General features: G+C 42.4%; 1 protein-coding gene across 1 annotated transcript; it reads right to left on the bottom strand.

Moving 5' to 3' along the window:
• Positions 1–518: 518 nt before the first annotated feature.
• Positions 519–22908, bottom strand: LOC144259189 (uncharacterized). The gene is made up of 8 exons (XM_077807369.1): positions 22842–22908; positions 19744–19839; positions 17520–17618; positions 13586–13729; positions 7992–8135; positions 6232–6383; positions 2727–2830; positions 519–660 (listed from the first exon to the last, which is right to left on the bottom strand). The coding sequence occupies exons 1-8, from the start codon at positions 22906–22908 to the stop codon at positions 519–521; spliced, it is 948 nt and encodes a 315-aa protein (XP_077663495.1).
• Between the last annotated feature and the right edge of the window lie 906 nt (positions 22909–23814).

Raw genomic sequence — 23814 nt, 5'->3', positions numbered from 1 at the left:
CTTAATTAAAGTGATTATAAACCAATTTCAGTTAAACCACTGTAATTTTTGTGAATGTAAGAGGGAGTCTACGTGCAGCTCACACTTGGCTAAAATCAAGACTTTTCCCGTCTACTTTCTTCCCTGGTTGGTTGTTGATCTTGCAAACTCAGTGTGAAGTAAAACAACCATTTATCATGAGGCAAAAAAACAAAACAAAACATGGAATTACAAATGCAGAACTTTATGACACAGGGAGTATGGGATGCAATAAAATAAAAATAAATCCAGTTTCTTATCTTCATGATGAACTAACTGATCCTTTAAAATAAACTCTGCCATTCCCAGCCATGTTTGATAAATCAGCATGCATGGTAGGAGTGTTTTGGTTGGCTGTGAAAATTTCTGAAAGGGACATTGTTTATCATCAGAAGTTGCTGCTCCTCATTGAAAATGGCAACTCTGCAAACTCAAGGGGTGAATTATCTTTCCCTTTGGAATGTCATCGATTATGATTGCCATGGATACTGTAATCTTCTTTATGCCAGTTCAGTTTTCTTTTTCTGAGTAGCCCTCTTTTCACAAATATAGCGATATTGGCCTGTACAGTTTTGGGAGAAGGCTTCCCCAGCTTTGAAAAGTGCACATTTTTCTCCAGGCTCTTGTATCTTTACTGGAAAACTTTTAAAAGAAACATTTTACTGTCAGACACACCAGACTTGGTGAAATCACAAACAAGTTTATAAAATTGATGTGCCTAAAACCTGGGGGTAGATGCCAGATATATACAAAGAAAGAAATAGCTTTGGTATGATTCAGGACCCAGGACAAGCAGAATTGATTAAAAATGTGAATTAATTTGGGACTTAGGAAAATTGGGGGACTAAAGAGTTGACTAGGGCTAGACAGACTGCAGGCTGGTTTTGAGCAAGTTTCATTCATTCCACACAACTCTGGCAATGAACCCCAATCCTGCCTGGCAGCCCCCCTGCCTTTCCCAATCTTGGGCTCCCCTCACAGCTCTGCCAATGCCCCCTCAGTCATAGAATCATAGAATCATAAAATATCGGGGTTGGAAGGGACCTCAGGAGGTCATCTAGTCCAACCTCCTGCTCAAAGCAGGACCAATCCCCTGCAGCCCCCCTGCTACTCACATGTCTTGTATCACTGTGGGCTACTTCCCTTGTTCAGGCCCAGATTTTGATCCTCTTACACACATAGGTGAGTAGTCACTCACAGCAGTAATCCTGCAGATATTAATTGGATTAATACTAATGTGGGTAACTGCTCACTAATGTAAATCAGGGGGTCATAATCAGTCACTTGGTGCTGGCTAAAAAGACTTTCCTCTGAGACAGAGCTTTTAGCCTTATCTGTTATATGTAACTTATTTCAGACAAGTATGTCTAGCAGTCTGACCCACCTAGGGCACTTATAAAAACAGCTTTTTTTCTTCAGAATCATTTTCTGGCGATAAATTATCCAACCAGTTCTACTTCGACTTTGATGTCTGTGCCTCAGCTCCCCATCTGTAACACGAGCATCATGCCTCCCACTCACCTCACAGCAGTGTTGTGAAGATAAATTAATTTATGTTTGTGAAACACTTGGATACTATAGTGATGAACGCCTTCATTCTTCCTTTCTTATCTGGCACTGAATGCAGTAAATAAAGCCTAGGGCCATGGATTGAACTATGAGTATAAAACAAAATATTGCACATCCATTCTGTGCACTGACTGAGGCAGCCATTCAATGGAAATACAATAGTATGTGGTCATGTAATTAAAGACTGTATCACAGGCATAGTCAATAGGCAGACCATGGGCCAAAACCGGACCGCCAGATGCTTTTGAATAGACTGCAAAATCTTATTATTTACTTATAATTATCATTATTGTCACTGCGGTGTCAAAAATATTTCTCTGGAGTCTGGACTTGACTATACCTTGACCAAGAAATTTGAACCTTAACAAAAAATAATTGACTACCTCTGCATAATACTATGCACAAGGGAGCTGAATTAAGTTTGCACACGCAACCTTAAGTCTGTTATTGCCTAACTTTTGAGTGCTTGAATTTGCAACTCTAATAATATTCTTGTAATGTATTTGTGTATGCGTCATGTGACTTTGTTACTTTGACCCTTTAAACCCTGCTCAGTTTGGAGCATTCATTAATAGCACTTCTAGAAACTCAATAAACAACTATGATGGAAATTCAATCAGTGATAACTCTGTCCTTCAAAAAGTCTGTGCCGTGAAACCATGGATCTAGATAGCTCAGTCTGAATCTTTGTGTTTTTATCCACAAAATAACAAAACAAAAAAATCCTCTCAACAAGAAAAACTCAGCTCTGTAATTAAAACAAAACAACATATGTAGGACAAGTCAAATGTGTCCAGAGACCCCCGTCCTGCTTCCAATTAGCAAACCCCACTCTCTACTTCCAAGAGGGAGCTCAGCCCATATATATGATCTTTCTGAGCCTACCTAGACTCAGCTGCACCTGATGGCTTGGACTCTGAAACCCCTTGGAGGGATTTAACCAGCCCTTTCCCCATACTGTCTGACTCAATGCCTCTTTCTACAGGCAACATCAGCCCAGCTGTGCCAGGGCTGTGGCACCTACTTTAGGGTATTGAATAATCTTTATTCCCCTTCCCATTGACATAGTAAAAATTTTGTAAGAAATACATTAGGATATAAAAAAAACTGAACTATTTCTAGGTGTGCCTGAGACTTACAGGACAGTGGAGTGGGCTGTGCCATCCTGCCACATCCAGCCATGACCGATTGCCATACGGGATAATCCAATCCAGTGAAATGAGGCCTGAGACTTTATGAAATCCTGTGTGGAAACAAAAGCAAATCAGCTCAAATCACGGTATGAGTGTGTGGATATAAGGGATGGGAGGGAAGCTAGTGAGTCATGGTCACAGCCAGAATGCTGAGGTCCCCGGATGTTGGTCAAACATATTCTCCTTTTTCCCCAGAAGACCTTTGAGTACATTTTACAGAAAATATTTCTGAAATGTAATTCCTTCCTCCTCCTCAGGTTCAGCATCCTGCCTACTTTCCTTCTGGCTGGGGAAAACTGATGGGGACTCTCTAGGGAAACTGCTACTATGATGTCATTAATTATCCAGGGGAATTACTGTGGAAGGAGAGATTTCAGAGTAACAGCCGTGTTAGTCTGTATTCGCAAAAAGAAAAGGAGTACTTGTGGCACCTTAGAGACTAACCAATTTATTTGAGCATGAGCTTTCGTGAGCTACAGCTCACTTCATCGGATGCATACTGTGGAAACTGCAGAAGACATTATATACACAGAGACCATGAAACAATACCTCTTCCCACCCCACTCTCCTGCTGGTAATAGCTTATCTAAAGTGATTATCAAGTTGGGCCATTTCCAGCACAAATCCAGGTTTTCTCACCCTCCGCCCCCCCCACACACAAACTCACTCTCCTGCTGGTAATAGCCCATCCAAAGTGACCACTCTCTTTAAAAATGTGTATGATAATCAAGGTGGGCCATTTCCAGCACAAATCCAGGTTTTCTCACCCCCCACCCCCCTCCAAAAACCACACACACAAACTCACTCTCCTGCTGGTAATAGCTTATCCAAAGTGACCACTCTCCTCACAATGTGTATGAAAATCAAGGTGGGCCATTTCCAGCACAAATACAGGTTTTCTCACCCCCTCACCCCCTTTTTTTCAAAAAGAACACACACAAAAACTCACTCTCCTGCTGGTAATAGCTTATCCAAAGTGACCACTCTCCCTACAATGTGCATGATAATCAAGGTGGGCCATTTCCAGCACAAATCCAGGTTTTCTCACCCCCCCCCCCACCCCCATACACACACAAACTCACTCTCCTGCTGGTAATAGCTCATCCAAAGTGACCACTCTCCCTACAATGTGCATGATAATCAAGGTGGGCCATTTCCAACATAAATCCAAGTTTAACCAGAACGTTGGGGGGGGGTAGAGAAAAACAAGGGGAAATAGGCTACCTTGCATAGTGACTTAGCCACTCCCAGTCTCTATTTAAGCCTAAATTAATAGTATCCCATTTGCAAATGAATTCCAATTCAGCAGTTTCTTGCTGGAGTCTGGATTTGAAGTTTTTTGTTGTAAGATAGCGACCTTCATGTCTGTGATTGCGTGACCAGAGAGATTGAAGTGTTCTCCGACTGGTTTATGAATGTTATAATTCTTGACATCTGATTTGTGTCCATTTATTCTTTTACGTAGAGACTGTCCAGTTTGACCAATGTACATGGCAGAGGGGCATTGCTGGCACATGATGGCATATATCACATTGGTGGATGTGCAGGTGACAAGCCTCTGATAGTGTGGCTGATGTTATTAGGCCCTTTGATGGTGTCCCCTGAATAGATATGTGGGCACAGTTGGCAACGGGCTTTGTTGCAAGGATAGGTTCCTGGGTTAGTGGTTCTGTTGTGTGGTATGTGGTTGTTGGTGAGTATTTGCTTCAGGTTGGGGGGCTGTCTGTAGGCAAGGACTGGCCTGTCTCCCAAGATTTGTGAGAGTGTTGGGTCATCCTTCAGGATAGGTTGTAGATCCTTAATAATGCGTTGGAGGGGTTTTAGTTGGGGGCTGAAGGTGATGGCTAGTGGCGTTCTGTTATTTTCTTTGTTAGGCCTGTCCTGTAGTAGGTGACTTCTGGGAACTCTTCTGGCTCTATCAATCTGTTTCTTCACTTCCACAGGTGGGTATTGTAGTTGTAAGAATGCTTGATAGAGATCTTGTAGGTGTTTGTCTCTGTCTGAGGGGTTGGAGCTTATGCGGTTGTATCGCAGAGCTTGGCTGTAGACGATGGATCGTGTGGTGTGGTCAGGGTGAAGCTGGAGGCATGTAGGTAGGAATAGCGGTCAGTAGGTTTCCGGTATAGGATGGTGTTTATGTGACCATTGTTTATTAGCACTGTAGTGTCCAGGAAGTGGATCTCTTGTGTGGACTGGACCAGGCTGAGGTTGATGGTGGGATGTAAATTGTTGAAATCATGGTGGAATTTCTCAAGGGCTTCTTTTCCATGGGTCCAGATGATGAAGCGCAATATAGTGCAAGTAGAGTAGGGGCGTTAGGGGACGAGAGCTGAGGAAGCATTGTTCTAAGTCAGCCATAAAAATATTGGCATACTGTGGGGCCATGCGGGTACCCATAGCAGTGCCGCTGATCTGAAGGTGTACATTGTCCCCAAATGTAAAATAGTTATGGGTAAGGACAAAGTCACAAAGTTCAGCCACCATGTTAGCCGTGACATTATCGGGGATAGTGTTCTTGACGGCTTGTAGTCCATCTTTGTGTGGAATGTTGGTGTAGAGGGCTTCTACATCCATAGTGGCCAAGATGGTGTTATCAGGAAGATCACCGATGGATTGTAGTTTCCTCAGGAAGTCAGTGGTGTCTCGAAGGTATTACCAGCAGGAGAGTGAGTTTGTGTGTGTGGTTTTTGGAGGGGGGTGGGGGGTGAGAAAACCTGGATTTGTGCTGGAAATGGCCCACCTTGATTATCATACACATTTTTAAAGAGAGTTGTCACTTTGGATGGGCTATTACCAGCAGGAGAGTGAGTTTGTGGGGGGGGGCGGAGGGTGAGAAAACCTGGATTTGTGCTGGAAATGGCCCAACTTGATGATCACTTTAGATAAGCTATTACCAGCAGGAGAGTGGGGTGGGAGGAGGTATTGTTTCATGGTCTCTGTGTATATAATGTCTTCTGCAGTTTCCACAGTATGCATCCGATGAAGTGAGCTGTAGCTCATGAAAGCTCATGCTCAAATAAATTGGTTAGTCTCTAAGGTGCCACAAGTACTCCTTTTCTTTTTGTGGAAGGAGAAGAAACACTCTTTTCTCAATGGGCAGAGAGCACCAGCCCAAGAAAAATCTTGGGCCCTGTTAGTGAGATACTAGAAATGCATTTTGGTCTCTTGCCACACCCCCTCCCACGTAGCTGTACTGAGCATTAAACCCTAGACCTGCTGTCGTCACACTTCGTTTAAGCCCTTCAGGTAGTTTTAGAATATTTATTCATTCATTCCCATAGTCTGGTCAAGCTCTCTTAGGAAATTTAGCATGGAATACAACACAGGACAGTTTAGAGAGTCACATTATCCTGACAACATGACCATTCATATTCTACTTCCCCATCACAGGGATATATGCAGGTATAGTTTAGAATATACAGGAAACAAAACAACAGGGAAAATTCCCTACCAGCTCTTCCTTGTTCTCTATTTTAAGCAGTAGGGATCCCCAAGAAGAACAGTATTCTTTACTCTTGTGCCATGTTTTCATTTCCTTAGAAAAATGGTAACACTTCTCTCCATGCTGTATCCAGCTCTCTGGGCAAGGTCTGCATTTATGTCCTTGAAAAAGAGACATTATAGGTCCATCACATTTCTGTGTGATGCAGTTTCCTGTGAGGGGTCATAACGTATTGGCTGTGCTGGCATGTTTATGCACCACCATTCTAAACTGGAATACAGTCTTCAAGTGGCACAAGTCTGTGATTTGAAACTAAAAGTAATTAATTCTGCTGCTGAGTCTGTGTGTCTCAGGTTTTCATAGATTCATAGATATTAAGGTGAGAAGGGACCATTATGATCTTCTAATCCGACCTCCTGCACAACGCAGGCCACAGAATCTCACCCACCCACGACTGCGAAAAGCCTCTCACGTATGTTTAAGCTATTGAAGTCCTCAAATTGTGGTTTAAAGACTTCAAGAAGCAGAGAATCCTCCAGCAAGTGACCCGTGCCCCTTGCTACAGAGGAAGGCAAAAAACCTCCAGGGCCTCTTCCAATCTGCCCTGGAGGAAAATTCCTTCCCAACCCCAAATATGGCGATCAGCTAAACCCTGAGCATATGGGCAAGACTCACCAGCCAGATACCCAGAAAAGAATTTTCTGTAGTAACTCAGATCCCACCCCATCTAACATCCCATCACAGACCATCAGGTTCAGCTGATGCTGGCCATGAATTTGGGACTATTAGAAAACAAACATGGAAAATCCAAGAGGTAGCATCCCTAGTCCAGCATAGCCTCACCCTCCTTACTTAGAGGAGGCTAGCACCATTAATGGAACTAGGCCAGGCGTCATCTGCCCCAGAGAAGAACATACGTGCAACCAATGTAACAGAGAAGAGGCTGAACTGCAGAGTCACTGTCTGCTCAAAGGTCCAACATATGGGGAGGTGCAAGTGAGATACATCCCCAAATTATCAGGAATGATAAAGATTTTTCCATTAAAAAGTGAAAAGGAGAAACTGGGCATAAGCCTGCAAGTTATTTATTTTATTATTTTTTAAAGAAAGATACCAGGATTTCTCTCATCTGTCACCTTCTAGCACAGTCCTGGGCATGTGTGTCTGCAAGCATAGTCCTAGAATGGAAGAGCTTGATCAGGGGTTTAGGGAAAAATTTGAACAGATGTATGCTATATCCTGCTAGTGTGCTGACTTAATGCTGATCCACTTAAATGCTGACCCAGTCTCGTCAGTGAATTGCTGTTATCAATGGTCACAGAAATTGCAATTATTTGTGGGCCCCATGAACAAGAGAGGACATGAGAGCACCCAGGGAGGAAGGAAACATCATATATGACATAGGTGACATGAATGAGACATGAGTCAGTTTGTTATTTGTGGGTCACATCCTGTCACTCCCAAAGGAACAAGAGGAATTGAGTGACGTAAATTGGAAATGGAAATGCCCATGTTACAAAACCCTGAAGTTAGAGTGCCTGGGATCATTGAGTATAACACCTGCTGGATGCCCAACACTTCCCGCAAAGATCCTTTTGTGGTTTCAGTGTTAACAACAATTGGGTCAGGCCCTTGGGCAGTGTGTGCACAGGGAGATAGGAACCCTGAGAAAGCTCTGTTGTTAATAATGACAAGGTGAACAGGAATCTAATAAAACAAAAATGTTACTCTACAGGCTATAACAGAAAAGTGAACATGAGTCACACTACCTTTCATGTTCACAATATCTGTGAGGTTTGTGTTCTTTGCTTGGAGATCATCTCTTTGCTGGTGGCAGATTTCCAGAGTTTTCTGCAGCTGGGTGATATTGTCCACAATTTCACATTGCTTGTTGAGGGTTTTGTTCTGCAGAACTAAAATTCAGAATAAATTCACACATACTGTACCACGTGTAAATTTTGTAAGTTTTTATAAGTTGCCTTTTGTTCTATAGGTCTGCTTAGAGATATGTTTAATTTTTCAGGGTTTTTCGGTACTTAAGGAGTTAGCAAAATAGTAAATGCTACTTAGATATTAAAAAGAGCACTGAGTGGTTTTAAAATGGAACATATGCAAAAACAATTGACAATTTAGTTTGATTTCTAATCTCTGGGATGGAGGCAGTGAATATTTCAAGAGATTGAAAGACTGTCAGTTCTTAAGGGCTGATTCACCACTTTGTTACTCCAGTTTTGTGTCATCATCACTCCAATGAAATCAAAACTAGATATACTGGTGCTGTCAATATCCAAGCTAAGTAGCAAGGAAAACAGCTAGAGATTTAGGTAGAATGAAGTAACAGGAGTGCACATGTGTAAGGGGACTGTTAGCCCCTTACTAACATTCAGTGCGGGTGTTTTAGTTGCTAGCTCCCAGTACTAAAATGGGGGAAGGGTCGATGGGGAATCAGGACCCTGAGACTGACAGTCCCCAGGAACAATGGGGAGAGGCCAGTGCTCCAGGTCAACTTGAATGACAGGGCAAGTAGGCTAATCAGGGAGTCAGGAGGCCAGGGAGGTCCCATCCTCCATGTGAGCTTGACTTGCCTGGGTCAGACCGAGTGGGGCCGAGCTAAGGAGAAAGCAGGGGCCCAAGCTAAGCTGGGGAGCAGAGCTGTGCCAGATCCAGAGGGACCAGAAAAGCAGCCCAGAGAGAGTAGACCCTGTCGTGGGAGCAGAGCTGCAGCCCCAAAGCCAGAGGCACAGCCCAGAGAGAGCAGACTTGCCCTGGGAGCAGAGCTGCAGCAACCAGAGCCAGAGGGGCCAAAGAAGCAGCCCAGGGAGCTGGACGCAGAGCAGCAGCAGCGGTGCAGAGACAGAGTGGTGGAGCTGCGGCTGGAGCAATCTGGAGCTGGGTGCAGTGAGCAGCTGGGGAGAGCGAGGGGGACCCTGGGCAGCGGGCCCAGCACAGGGAGATGCCTCAGCCAAGAGTCTCTGTAGGCCAGGCTTGTATTATAACCCCGACAGGGCGGGGGCGACACTGGGAAGAAGGGTCCTACCACTTAGAACCTGAGAGCGTGTGGCCACCACCAGAGCAAGTGTCCAACCATAGCATCCCTACAGCACAGCCAGGGCCTGAGACTTACAAGGAACAGACTGTGAACTGCCCTGACATTCCAGAGACACTGTTTGTGATGTTCCCTGCCACAGAGCGGGGCGATGTGTTTCCTTTAACCTTTCCCATTTTCCCTTATTCTTTTTAAAATTAATTGTTGATTAAAAACTTGCATTTGCTTTAAATTGTATGTAATGGTCAGTGGGTCAGAGAAGTGCCCAGTGCAGAGAGTACACCCTGGAGTGGGGACACCCTAGCCCCTATCCTAGGTGATCGCAGCAGGGTTGGGGGTCGACCCCCCCTGGAATCCTGGGCCCAGCCTTGTTGGGGTTACGAGAACTCTGCCAGATAGGAGAGTGGAAGGGGAGTCCTCAAGGGCAGGGAGGCCACTGGGTAAAGGAAGTGGGAGCGAGAACTCAGATCCTTTCGCTAGCCCACTTCACCAGGGTAGTGCAGAAGCCAGGAAAGTTCCCCACAATAGCGGGACTATTCCCCCGCTTACACATGGATGTGCTCCAAAAAAAAAACCTAAATAGAGATAAAATCCATTAAAATCTTGCTGTAACTCGGAGGCACAGCACACAACATTGCTACCATGAAATCCAAACAAGCCCATGTTGCGCTGGATGAGAGAACCTGAAAAATCTGATGCCTTATCAAAAGAGATGGAGAAATCACTGGAAGGAAGGAGGGAGTTGTCCATAAATTACATGACATCTTTTGGTGATTTTCAAGACCCACCCACTCCCTTGTAACACTTTGTAACACTGGAAAAACATGCACAAATGAGGACTCACCTACCTAATGCATTATATAATTTATAGACAGTCCCAAAGGCAGGAAGGAAGGAAGGAAGCACAGCATGGGGAGGAAGAAGCCCTCTGTGGAGAAAGAAGTGGTTCGGGACTATTTAGAAAAGCTGGATGAGCACAAGTCCATGGGGCCGGATGCACGCATTCGAGAGTGCTAAAGGAGTTGGCGGATGTGATTGCAGAGCCATTGGCCATTATCTTTGAAAACTCAGGGCGATCGGGGGAAGTCCCGGATGACTGGAAAAAGGCTAATGTAGTGCCCATCTTTAAAAAAGGGAAGAAGGAGGATCCTGGGAACTACAGGCCAGTCAGCCTCACCTCAGTCCCTGGAAAAATCATGGAGCAGGTTCTCAAGGAATCAATTCTGAAGCACTTAGAGGAGAGGAAAGTGATCAGGAACAGTCAGCATGGATTCACCAAGGGCAAGTTATGCCTGACTAATCTAATTGCCTTCTATGATGAGATAACTGGCTCTGTGGATGAGGGGAAAGCAGTGGACGTGTTGTTCCTTCACTTTAGCAAAGCTTTTGACACGGTTTCCTATAGCATTCTTGCCAGCAAGTTAAAGAAGTATGGTCTGGATGAATGGACTGTAAGGTAGATAGAAAGCTGGCTAGATTGTCGGGCTCAACGGGTAGTGATCAATGGCTCCTTGTCTAGTTGGCAGCCGGTATCAAGTGGAGTGCCCCAAGGGTCAGTCCTCGGCCTGGTTTTGTTCAGTATCTTCATAAATGATCTGGAGGATGGTGTGGATTGCACCCTCAGCAAGTTTGCAGATGACACTAAACTGGGAGGAGAGGTAGATACATTGGAGGGTAGGGATAGGATACAGAGGGAGCTAGACAAATTAGAGGATTGGGCCAAAATAAATCTGATGAGGTTCAACAAAAACGAGTGCAGAGTCCTGCACTTAGGACGGAAGAATCCCATGCACGGCTACAGGCTAGGGACCAAATGGCTCGGCAGCAGTTCTGCAGAAAAGGACCTAGGGGTTACAGTGGACGAGAAGCTGGATATGAGTCAACAGTGTGTCCTTGCTGCCAAGAAGGCCAATGGCATTTTGGGATGTATAGGTAGGGGCATTGCCAGCAGATCGAGGGACGTGATCGTTCCCCTCTATTTGACATTGGTGAGGCCTCATCTGGAGTACTGTGTCCAGTTTTGGGCCCCACACTACAAGAAGGACGTAGAAAAATTGGAAAGAGTCCAGCGGAGGGCAACAAAAATGATTAGGGGACTGGAACACATGACTTATGAGGAGAGGCTGAGGGAACTGGGGATATTTAGTCTGTGGAAGAGAAGAATGAGGGGGGATTTGATAGCTGCTTTCAACTGCCTGAAAGGGGGTTCCAAAGAGGATAGATCTAGACTATTCTCAGTGGTAGAAGATGACAGAACAAGGAGTAATGGTCTCAAGTTGCAGTGGGGGAAGTTTAGGTTGGATATTAGGAAAAACTTTTTCACTAGGAGGGTGGTGAAACACTGGAATGCGTTACTTAGGGAGATGGTGGAATCTCCTTCCTTAGATATTTTTAAGGTCAGGCTTGACAAAGCCCTGTCTGGGATGATTTAGTTGGGGATTGGTCCTGCTTTGAGCAGGGGGTTGTACTAGATGATCTCCTGAGGTCCCTTCCAACCCTGATATTCTATGATTCTAGGAAGGAAGGAAGGAGACCGAGAAGAATAATCTTGAGGGCAACTTTGAAATCCACTAAGGAAAAGGTTCAGAAGAAAAGATGAAGTGTGAAAGCATTTAACAATAACACTAGACAAAAGAAGGAAGGAATTAATTGATGAAAGAAGGAAGGATTGGTGGAAGGAGTACACATTTTCAGAGTACAGGGGAGGGAGAAGAGGACAGAAGAAAAGGAGGAGTTGATCTTCTCTTTGAAGAAGTCCTCAAGGTTCTGCACTGGAGGAGGAATAGTGAGAGTGGGGAAGATTTCAGCATGGAGTCAATGGCCACAAATAAGTAACAAGAGTTGTGGGAACAGGGTTCAATGAGGGTGGGAAATTAGGGTTATTTGGCAAGGAATCCAACCACTTATAACATGAAAATGTCCCATCTTAACAATATGTGCTTCATCTCTAGGGGAGGAAACTCTCTATGGGAAAAGGGAGCAAAGTAAACTGAATTTAAGGACTCAGCCAAGTGGAATGTGGATGAAACAGGCAGATAAACACAATTATGCTTCATGAAAGCATAGAAGAAGATGAGATCAAATAACCATTTTTCTGTTGCTGGTTCACCTGGAGCAAAAGACACATCTAGTACTGCCCCATGTACCTGGAACATCTTCAGTGACATGCTAAGTTTGGAATGGGTTGTTGTGGAGCTTAGTGAACTCAGCTACTAATGACTTGGTGTTTAAAGTCAGATACTGATCATTGGCTGCTTACTGACCCAAGTAAAGCTCTCAGTGATTTTGTCTAGACTACAGTTTTTGGATGTGTTCACTAAAATATGTTGATTGACAATCAATGAACACCACATAACCAAAAAATCCAATCAAGACAAGGACAATAATCTGTGCTCTCCATAATCCTCTGTCTCCTGGCCCTCTACCCTACACAGATCCTGAACATGATTTTTTGTACGGTGGTTTGTGGGTCGTGAACAGAGGAGATGCAGAAAATGAAATACATCTGGGAAAGGCAGCAAGAAACACCAAACAATCAAGCACATAAATATAAAGCAACACTGCAAGTCATAACACAGCATTGTGCTCCTCACAACAAAGTGCTTCTGCAACAATGAAACCACAGCAGCCTTTTTAGTGTGAGTGGGAAATTCGGGAAGGCATGGGGGATGGGGAAAAGGGGTCTGCTGGAGGGGAGAGGAAGTAGAAAATTCTTTAGTCTAATCATAGGAATTGGCTGAGGAGGATGCAAGGTGCTCAGTATATCTGGGCCTATTTGTCTGTTGCCATATTCTTCTGTCTATATGTGAGTTTATTTTGTTTCAGTGCCATCATTTTTGGGTCTGCTGTTCACGGATTCCTGTTGCAACTTCCCCAGTGGCCATAGTTTAACAGCCTTTCCCTAAGAGGGTGCATGACTTCATTATTCTCCACCAGGTGTCCCATACAATTATATGACCAGTTCATCTATGATTAGTTTGTCATTATTGGGTGATTTCCTGTAATTCCCAAAGGTACAGGAAGGAATCAGGTGATGCCTATTGGGAATGGATACGCCCATGTCTCAAAACCCTGACACTAGTGAGCCAACGATCATTGAGTATGACCCATGCTGGGTGCCCAACAATTCCCGCAAAGATTCTTTTGTGGCTTTCCTTTCTATTTACAATTAGCTCAGGCCCTGGGGCAATGTGTGCACAGGGAGAGAAGAACCCTGAGAAAGCTCTTTTGTTAATAAGGACAAGGGGAATGAAGATTCTAATGAAACAAAAATGTTACTCTGAGGGCTATAACAGAATAGTGAGCTTCAACTGATACCTTTAATGTTCACCATATTTGTGAGGTTTGTGTTCTTTGCTTGGAGATCATCTTTTTGCTGGTGGCAGATTTCCAGAGTTTTCTGCATTCGGGTGATGTTTTCCAATAATTCATGTTGTTTGTTGAGGTTTTCATTCTGGAGAACTTAAATTAACAATAAAGTAACAAAAAGTGTGCCACATAAAACTGAAACTGCAGTAGCCTTTATTAAATCAATTGTCTTTTGCTCTACAGGTTCTCTAAGGGAAATATTTATCTCCTTCAGATTTATTTCGGTATTTAAAGAGCTCGCAAGTTAGTATAGCACTATTTGAATAGTAAAAGAAAAAGACTGTGGTTTTGTAATCTGGTTAACAGACCATGTGCAGAAACATAATATATAACCCACACTGATTTTTAATCTCTGTTAAATTGGGGGAAAGGGTAGTGCTACTATCCCAAGCTCAACACACAGAATAAGTTTTGTACCATGTTAGTCATCAAAATGAGGCACAACTTACACAGATTGTTTTCAAAATATGATCATGCTCTGAGCTCCACTGGGCTCCTCCTCAGTGGAGCCTGAATATGCCCATGGGCTGTCCTAGGATTCTTTGGCATGGCTCCTTTTTGTCTGAGGGGGGATTTTAAAGGTATTATCTCCGAAATGCCAGTCATGTTGAGCACCAAAATGAGCTGTTTCTCAAAGCAGATTGTGCTGATTTGTGATCCTCCCTCTCATTTCTTACATGAGGAATTAAATAGTTAATGTTAGCATTTAAATTATTATCAGTGGGCATCTGAGTTAACACCTCACTGAGAGGAATGGGGCAGCTCATCCCTTTCAGGGCTATTGTTCCAGGAATCACTTAGGCAGCTCTGCCATTCATTTTTGAGGTTTTCTTTGCAACCGTAATAATAGACTCACTTTTTACAGATGAAAGCTGGGATTCTGCAAAACTAAATAGCATCATCTAAAAAAAATCATTAGGGGCCATTCAGATGAGAGGGCACAATAGTGACATGGGAAACTATCTGCACAGCATTGTCCTCCTCACAAATAAGCACTTCTACAAGAGGGGAAGCACAACAATCTGCTGAAAGGAAACCACAACCTTGTTTTAGTCAGAGTGGGCAAATGAAGACGTCAAGGATTAGGGAACGCATCTGAGCAGAAAAGGAGGTGGGAAATGATCTAGTCTAATCATAGGAGATAGTTGAAGATGCAAGCTTGTTATTATATCTCAACATGTGGTTTCTTCTACATCTGAGTCATCTGTAGGGTATGGTTTTCAAATTGTCTGTGAAATGATAGTGTTGATGGTGAAGATAAACAAAGTAGCACATTGCCAGTTATTGCTGTGGAGAGGGGGGAGCTTGAAGGTATTTCTGTAGTAAAGCTTATTTGTCTCTTGAATTTGTGAATCTCTCTCTCTCTCCATAGGTTAGGTCTGCAGTAGAAACTTTTGACAGTTTAGCAATGTCAGCTTGGGGTGTGATTTTTGTAATATTATTTTACTGACTAAAACCCTAGTGTAAACAAAGCTTATACTGGTAAAAAAGTGTTTTTGCCAAAACAACTAATTTTGCTCAGGGACCTATACCATCAAACTATACCATCAAAATCACCATTTTGCCAGTATAAGCTGCATCTACTCTAGCACAGTTTGCTGGTATATCTATACTGGCAAACCATTTCTAGTGTAGATATGGTCTTGTTGATGAGTTTATCTTGTTCCAATGTCATCATGTTAAATTCTTTTGTGCATTAATACTTCATGCAAATTTCCAAGTAGTCATAGTTTAACAACATTTCCTTTAGAGTGTGTCTCTAACTTAATCTCCACCAAGTGTCCCATAAAATTATTTGATTACATCATCTTTGATTAGTTTGCTCTTCCCATAGAAAAGAATCATTGCATTTGATACAGTTCCACATGGTCAATTATTAGTTAAATTGGAGTAGATGGGGATTAATATGAGAACGCAAAGGTGGATAAGGAACTGGTTAAAGGAGCAACTACGAACGGGTCATAGTGAAAGGTGAACTGTCAGGCTGCAGGGAGGTTACTAGTGGAGTCCTCTGGGATCGGTCTTGGGACCAATCTTATTTAACATCTTTATTAATGACCTTCTCACAAAAAGTGAGAGTGTGCTAATAAAATTTACAGATGACACAAAGTTGGGAAGTATAGCCAATATGGAGGAGGACTGGAATATAATACAAGAAGACCTGGATGACCTTGTAATTGGAGTAATAGAAATGGGCTGAAATTTTAATAGTACAAAGTGCAAGGTCATGCACTTAGGGACTAACAAGAAGAATTTTTGCTATAAACTGGGGACTTATCAGTTGGAAGCGACAAAGGATGATGGCTATATTGTTTGGTCACAGGATGACTGGGAGCCATCAATGTGATGCAGCCATGAGAAAAGCTAATGCAGTGCTAGGATGCATCAGGTGAGGTATTTCCAGTAGAGACAGGGAAGTGTTAGTACCATTATACAAGGCACTGGTGAGACCTCATCTGGAATAATGTGTGCAATTCTGGTCTTCCATGTTTATGAAAAATGAATTCAAACTGGAACAGGTGCAGAGAAGGGCTAGTGAGACAATCCAAAGAATGGAAAAACTACTTTATGAGAAAAGGAGTACTTGTGGCACCTTAGAGACTAACCAATTTATTTGAGCATGAGCTTTCGTGAGCTACAGCTCACTTCATCAGATGCATACCGTGGAAACTGCAGCAGACTTTATATATACACAGAGAATATGAAACAATACCTCCTCCCACCCCACTGTCCTGCTGGTAATAGCTTATCTAAAGTAATCATCAGGTTAGGCCATTCGCTATTACCAGCAGGACAGTGGGGTGGGAGGAGGTATTGTTTCATATTCTCTGTGTATATATAAAGTCTGCTGCAGTTTCCACGGTATGCATCTGATGAAGTGAGCTGTAGCTCACGAAAGCTCATGCTCAAATAAATTGGTTAGTCTCTAAGGTGCCACAAGTACTCCTTTTCTTTTTGCGAATACAGACTAACACGGCTGTTACTCTGAAACCTGTACTTTATGAGAGGAGACTCAAAGAGCTTGGCTTGTTCAGCCTAACCAAAAGAAAGCTGAGGGGAGATATGTTTGCTCTCTATAAATACATCAGAGGGCTAAATACCAGGGAGGGAGAGGAGTTATTTAAGTTAAATTAAGTTAATTCAGGGGATGGTATGATGGGGTTGCCTATGATGGCATGTAAGCTATTGGTGACTGCCAGTAGCAAAAATCCCCAATGGCTGGAGATGGGACAGTTAATGGAGAGGGCTCTGATTTACTATAGAGAATTCTTTCTCAAGTATCTTCCTGGTGGGTCTTGCCCACATGCTCAAGGTTTGACGGATTGTCATATTTGGGGTCAGGAAAGACTTTTCCCCTGGGTCAGACTGGCTGAGACCCTGCTGTTTTTTTGTCTTCCTCTGCAGCATGGGGCATGGATCACCTGCAGGTTTAAACTAGTGTAAATGGTGGCTTCTTTGTAACTTAAAGTCTTTAAACCATAATTTGAGGACTTTAGTAACTCAGCCAGAGGTTAGGGGTCTACTTCAGGAGTGGGTGAGTTTCTGTGGCCTGCAATGTGCAGGAAGTCAGACTAGATGATCATGATGGTCCCTTCTGACCTTACAATCTATCAGTCTATGAATCAAATGGGTATAAATTGGGAAGAGAGGTACCAAGCCATAATTGACTACTGAGGGTAGAACTGAGGACTCCATACTTTGGTAAAGAACAGTTTTTGAATGAACAATACAGTGTATCTCTCTAATGTTACAGCACTTACTCTTTGAGTACAGAATGTATTATCTGAGAATATACAGGTAAATGTGTTAAAACAATGGAGCTATGCTGATTTACACCAGCTGAGGATCTGGCCTACTTAGTGTCTTCTCTGCAAGTACTTACCCTTAGCACCCAGGACACCTATTGTTACCAACAGAACCAGGCAGAAGATTCCAAGAATCACTAAAATGAGCTGCAGGTGTGGAGACAGAGAGGAAGAATCTAACAGAAAGGAGAAGGGAGAAAATCAAATAAAGTGAGCCCCCCTATCCTTAGAATCTGGTGTCAGATTGAAATTTGTTTAGGCAGTATCAGTGACACATGGACAGAATCCAGCCAACCAGGACTAAAATAAGAATACAGGGACTGCCATGCTGGATCAGAACAATTGTCCTTCTAGTCTACCATCCTGTCTCCAACAGTGGCTAGTACCTGGGTGACCAGATGTCCCGATTTTATAGGGACAGTACTGATTTTTGGAGCTTTTTCTTACATAGGCACCTATTATCCCCCACCCTCGTCCTGATTTTTCACACTTGCTATCTGGTCACCCTACTAGTACCTAATATTTCAGAGAAAGGTATAAATCCCATATAAAGGACAATATGCAAAAACATCCCTGTGGAAAAGGTTTCTTCTTAACCTCACGTAGTTGATGATTGACTTATGCTCTGCAACTTGAAGGCTGTATCCAACCACCCCACCAAAAAAAACCCCAGTAATAGTTTCCATTCATTAGCTGTATAGCTAATGAAAGTGATTGTAGCAAATAGACACCTTTGTTGGTGGCAGATTTGTGACTAGCACTTACTGAAAGATAGAAGTTCATGAACATTTTTCACATCATTCAAAATGTTTCATTATTTTTATTGTTTTCATGACAAAAATTGAAAAAAAAAATTAACAATTTTCAGTTAGTTTCCAACTGAAAAAAAAGTGTAAGCATTTTGCTTTGTGGGGGGTGGGGAAAGGGTTGCCCTATTTTCTGTCACCTTTTATCTCCCCTCTCCTTGAGAGATAAAGTGGGTTTAATAACCAAAACAAAACATAAAACCCAAAACCTTTAACTTAAACAACATTTTTGAAGTGAAACAATTTTTTTCTTTTCAACGCTTTAAATTAAAAAAAATGAAACATTTCAACCAAAACCAAAAAATCTAAATGATTTAGTCAAAAAGCCATTTTTGTTGAAAAACTTTTTGATGAAACACTTTTGATCAACAATAGTTAAGATCTCTCCATCTGCTATAGACAATTTGGGCCCAGATTTGTTATCAGCTTCCAGTAACAGGACATATTCAAACTTGCCAGTAAAGGCCTATACTTTAAGAACTTAGGTGTATTTTTATCACTTAGCTAGTTATAGAGGTATAAAACAAAGAATCAAAATCACAGTTCGCCTGCATATGGGCCTTCTCTCACTAGGATAGTCTGAGGCCTTGTTCTTAGGCTAAGGCCTTTGGCTAAGCCGCAGGGGCAGCTATAAGCTGGGAAGTGTATTGTCACATCCTCACATTCCAAACCAGTCAATTGAAATAAGGTGGTATTGGGCTGTTAGGAAGACAATCCTGTTCTGATAGTGTCCATCACCACCAGATAAAGAAACAGATCTTAAGACGGTTAAAGAAAATGTAGTTTGATAGCATCCTGTCTGGCAAGAAATCACTTATCAATGGTTAAAAGAAAAGGATACTTGTGGCACCTTAGAGACTAACCAATTTATTTGAGCATAAGCTTTCGTGAGCTACAGCTCACTTCATCGGATATGAAACCCTCATTTCTGTCTTGTTTTATATTTATGGCCCCCACTTTTCTATTGTTAATCTGTCTGGTTCTCCAATTGTTTCTGTCTGCTGTATAATTAATTTTGCTAGGTGTAAGTTAATTAGGATAGTGGGATAGAATTGGTTAGAGAATTATGTTACAATATGTTAGGATTGGTTAGTTCAATTTCAGTAAAATGATTGGTTAAGGTATAGCTAGAATATTACTATATAAACTGGGGTCAAACAGGAAGTGTGGGGAAGGGAAATTGGAATCATGTTTGCTAAGGGGGGTGGGGCGGGAACAGGGACACAGGCAAGGCTCTGCGGTGTCAGAGCTGGGAAGGGGAACACTGGGGAACAGACTCTATTGGCGTATAGAGATAAGCCTGACTGGTGTGAAGGGCTTTGGACTTCTGGTCTGTTGCTGCTTGCTCTCTGCGTGACAAGAACCAGGGGAGGGGGTGAAGGGACAGCCCTCTAACAAACACACTAGAAGAAAGTTAGTTATTGGAGGAAGAGGTTTGATTCTTTACAGTAAAACACCAGCATATATAGAATTAGAAGCTTTTAAAGCACAGTACCTGCATTCTTGGCCTTCTCAGCTCTCTGTCTGCTTTGATGTTCATTAGGACTATGAAATTTCAGCTCTGAGTAGGTCACATCCTGCTCACTCATTTCTAGTGGGTTATAGAACAGAGAGTTTAGACTCAAGTGTATTGAGATGGGACATGATGAATAACTGACATAACCTATCTATGAAACTGCCCTCAGAGCAAACAAAGTGCTCCAGTACCTATTTTATGCCACAAATGAGCTGTCTTTTAGAAAAGCCAGTCAAGGTTCTTGTGATGAAAAGAAATCATATACTAGAGCAATCAGTCCAGCGTGAATTTCTTATCACTTTTTCTAATACAGTGTGGAAATATAGTTGAAAGGGGGCTCAGTTTTCAAAACTTTACTAAGCTGTTCTAATATCTGACCTCTATTTATATTTCCAGAGAATAAAATTTCCCAAACCGGAGCTGTCAATGCATGTTAGTAATTTAAACAATGAAATTAAAAACAAAACAAAAGACAAAAAATCAATTTGTTAACATTGAAGGTTTATAAAAACAAACATTAGAAAGTCAGGTTTTGACTTAATCTTTAAAAAATATATTTGAAGGGCAAAATTTTCAAAGGGGCCTCATGGAGTTAAGCATCCAGCTTCCACTGAAATTCAAAGTGAATTGAAGTGAATTTTCCTAGGTGTCTTTTAAAATCCCACTTGAAAAGTGTGGTTTGACAGTCTGGGAACCTGTCAGTGGACATCTTTTATCTGAGATTTTGAGGTCTCTGTATGTATGTTTATCAAGCAGCAAATACAATTTTGAATGTGGTGCCTCCTCTTTTTACCTCCACATTGGACAGAAAGTCCCATGGATAGTGACACAGGGAAATGGAGCCTACAAGTCAGTCTTCGAAAGAGACAGTTATTAAGAGCTATTAGGCAGTGAACAGACCTGGTCCAGACAGAAAAATAGGATAGGTGAAGACTGGGAAAAGCCAGTTTGCTCAAACTTCTTTGCAGGGATTTGGGATTGGAGAGTGGAATATCCCCAGCAGCAGAACAAAAGAATCAGGTGTTGGTTGTGAGACATATAAACTTGAGGGACTCATACAGCAGGGAAGGAACAGTAAGCTTTGGACAGGAGAGAGCAAGAGAGGGGCCTGCTATTGTAGCAAGGTGTCCTGTTTACCTGCAGCACAAGCCAAGGTCAAACAAAAAGAGCTGTCCAGTGGCCTGGAACAGAGAGCGAGAGAGAGAGAGTGAGGGAACAAGAATCCATGATTCTGGAGAGAAACCGTGTGCAGGAGACAAAGATCCTGGACGCCCCAGAGGGTTCTGCCCAAGCCCAAATTGCTCTCCCAAGTGGTGAGGAACCTGAGGCAGGGAGAAGTGTAGACAAAATGATTGTTTTGCCTAGATCTGTGTATGTCTCTTGCTATCTAAGTAAAGAGTAATGGTGTTTAAAAACTCTTATGAAGCCAATGTGTCTGTTTCCTTCACTATCACGGCAGCTAAAACAGTAAATCTAGAATTCCCACAAGATTGGAGTTCTGCGAGAGGGTGTGTTTAAGCTACAGGAGAGTCGGGGGAGAGGGAGAAGACGGGTTAGCACTGGTCCTAGGGTCCTATGTTAATTGGAGCATGTGGCTGCATTTCCAGGAAGTTTTAACAGACAGCCTACACCCATGAGATGTGCCAGAGAAGCCAGCAGGGGAAACACTTCTGCACTCTATTGATAGCCAAGGAAGCTTCAGAGCTCATGCGTCCAGTGGTTTGGGACTCCACACAGCAGCCTGGGGAGTGTCCAGCACACAGTACTCTTCTAGAGCTGCATGTGTGACATATGGGAACACAGACTCCAGAAAAACTTAAAGTGAGATGCTACTCTGAAAAAAATAACTATGTAAAATTAATACCCTCTTACCCAGCGGGTATGTGCTCTGTGCATATTCAGATCATAGTTGCTGACCTAGCTTAGTGTCAAAACTAAATTAGATTTTTTTAAAAAATTCCTTTTAGTCTCATAGAGCCAATATAGCTCAGACAGAGGGAACTGGTCTATTTCTACTTGTGTATCACCAATTGGAATAGAATTGCTTAGTAAGTTCCAATCAATTGTATCTACAAACCTATTACCAACAAAAATTAAAATATGCTACCTATTGTTGGTATCGTCCATAGCCAGACCCTCACTACATAATTTCTAACACACTCAATTCTATGATAGAGAGCAAAACTCAAAATCAGCATCCCAGCTGCAGCTCTGGGCAAGCAATGTGTCATATTCCATCCTCAGAAAATGCAACAATGAAAAGATGAGTCTTGCACAATGCCCTGAAGGTCAACAAACCCAGGCTCCACCAAAATAATAAGAGCAATTTAATGTGAGCACCCTATACCAAAAACTCCTGGGTCAGAGACCACCAGAGTTCTCTCAAGAAACTGCTAAGAGAAGCAACATGAGTGTGATTATGTTGCATAAAAATAGTACCTTGCCCTTTTCCTGCCCTTATTTCTAACCTCTCCAGGTCTTTCTGTATTTTTTTCTCTGACTTCTATAGGGTTCAGAATATCATCTAGTTCAGTATAATCTTATCTACAGCAACCCAAATCATACCTACTCCTGATTTAATACACTAACATTAGTCATCGCACTTCAGTTTTGGACCCTCACCCATTTTTCAATCAGTAGGACTAGAATCATTTCCCAACCAGCTTCAATTTATTTTTTTTCAAATAGGATTTTTTGAATGTTTGTAAACAGTGCTTTTCTAAACTCTAAAGCCCCATATACTGGCTTCCTGGGTTGGAAAAGATCTTATAGCTTCAATGTAAAGTTTTCAAAAGTGCCTACATTATTTAGCCATTTTTGAAAATGTTTACCCTTGGTGTTTAATGGTAAAACAACCAAATACATTACAGAAGGCAAAAGGAGCACAAATGCAAATTCACATACTGCAGGGACAGCCCATACTAATGCTAATATTAATGCTGATTAATGCAACAGTAATGTTTATAACCACTTGTACTAAATTTATAAGAGAAAAGAGAAGACTTAGAGTTAAAAACCAACCTACTTCAATTATCTAGTCTAATATCAAAAGCTACTAAGACGTTTGGTGATGATACCTGTGTGGATGTCAAAGATCCTTGTCTGGAGTCCTGGAATAGACGTGTTGATACCTTCGTATGACATAAAAATATGAGAGAGAGTATGTCTATCGTGTTAGTAGAGAGTCAACATAAAACAAGGCAGGAAAAAATTATTTGCTGTGGTGTTCCGGCTACAACTGCACAGGAAGTTCGCACATAACTGGTTTGAAGTGAGCTGCCCCCTCACAAAGTGTTCAGAGCAAAAGGATTTTCACCTTTATGGGTTAAAGGATAATTTTGACCAGAGGTCAAATTAAAAAACAAAATTAGTGATACTCTTCCAGGTTTCACCCACAAACCAAATTTTCCTCATTTGAGATATGAAAATATGACACAAATTCACAGCACATTGCATAGATGTTCATATATTATCCTGTGGGCTTTGCTTGGCTTTTCAGGCTTGGCTCCCCCTCAGAGAAACACTCATGAGAAGGCCAGATTAAGGCACAGAGGTAATATGCATATGCCCAGGACCACAGCTCCCAGAGTTGTGTGCTGGGATCAGAGTCTAAGTATTCATGAAAATACGAATTTTCCTAATTCTTATGGTTGCAAAGAAAAGGATGGAAATGTGAGCCAAGTATAACTCATGCAGTGACTTCTACATAAATCTGCAGACAGCCTCCAGAAGAGGTAAGAGCAGCAACCATCAGAACCAGGGAAAAAGCCACCTGTCCCCCTCCAGCAACCACCAGAGCAGATCTGGGCCCTGTTGCTGCAGGGAAGGGGAACTGATTGTTTGGGGATCTTGGATTACCTCACTGGGTTTTGTGGGATTGACTCCCCATCAGTGACCTTGTCTTAATCAAGAAAAAAGATGTTTTTTAAAAAATTGCCAGCTAACTCCATTTGAAACTCCACTAATGCAGATGCATTTAACACCTTTATAACTGAATTAGCTATTTGGGGTCCAGAGCAGATGGGGTTTGGAGGTACCAACACTCTCCCA

This window comes from Eretmochelys imbricata, chromosome 1, assembly GCF_965152235.1.
Source record: "Eretmochelys imbricata isolate rEreImb1 chromosome 1, rEreImb1.hap1, whole genome shotgun sequence".
Lineage (NCBI taxonomy): Eukaryota > Metazoa > Chordata > Testudines > Cheloniidae > Eretmochelys > Eretmochelys imbricata.
This window is presented reverse-complemented; position numbering and strand designations above follow the sequence as displayed.

Excerpts from the sequence above, each read along its gene's own strand:
- LOC144259189 (XM_077807369.1), bottom strand. The coding sequence starts at position 22,908 with ATGTCATACGAAGGTATCAACACGTCTATTCCAGGACTCCAGACAAGG. Across the intron at positions 19,840-22,841 it reads GATCTTTGACATCCACACAG|AAATGAGTGAGCAGGATGTG; the intron begins GTATCATCACCA and ends ATAACCCACTAG. Across the intron at positions 8,136-13,585 it reads AAATATGGTGAACATTAAAG|TTCTGCAGAACAAAACCCTC; the intron begins GTATCAGTTGAA and ends TCTGAATTTTAG.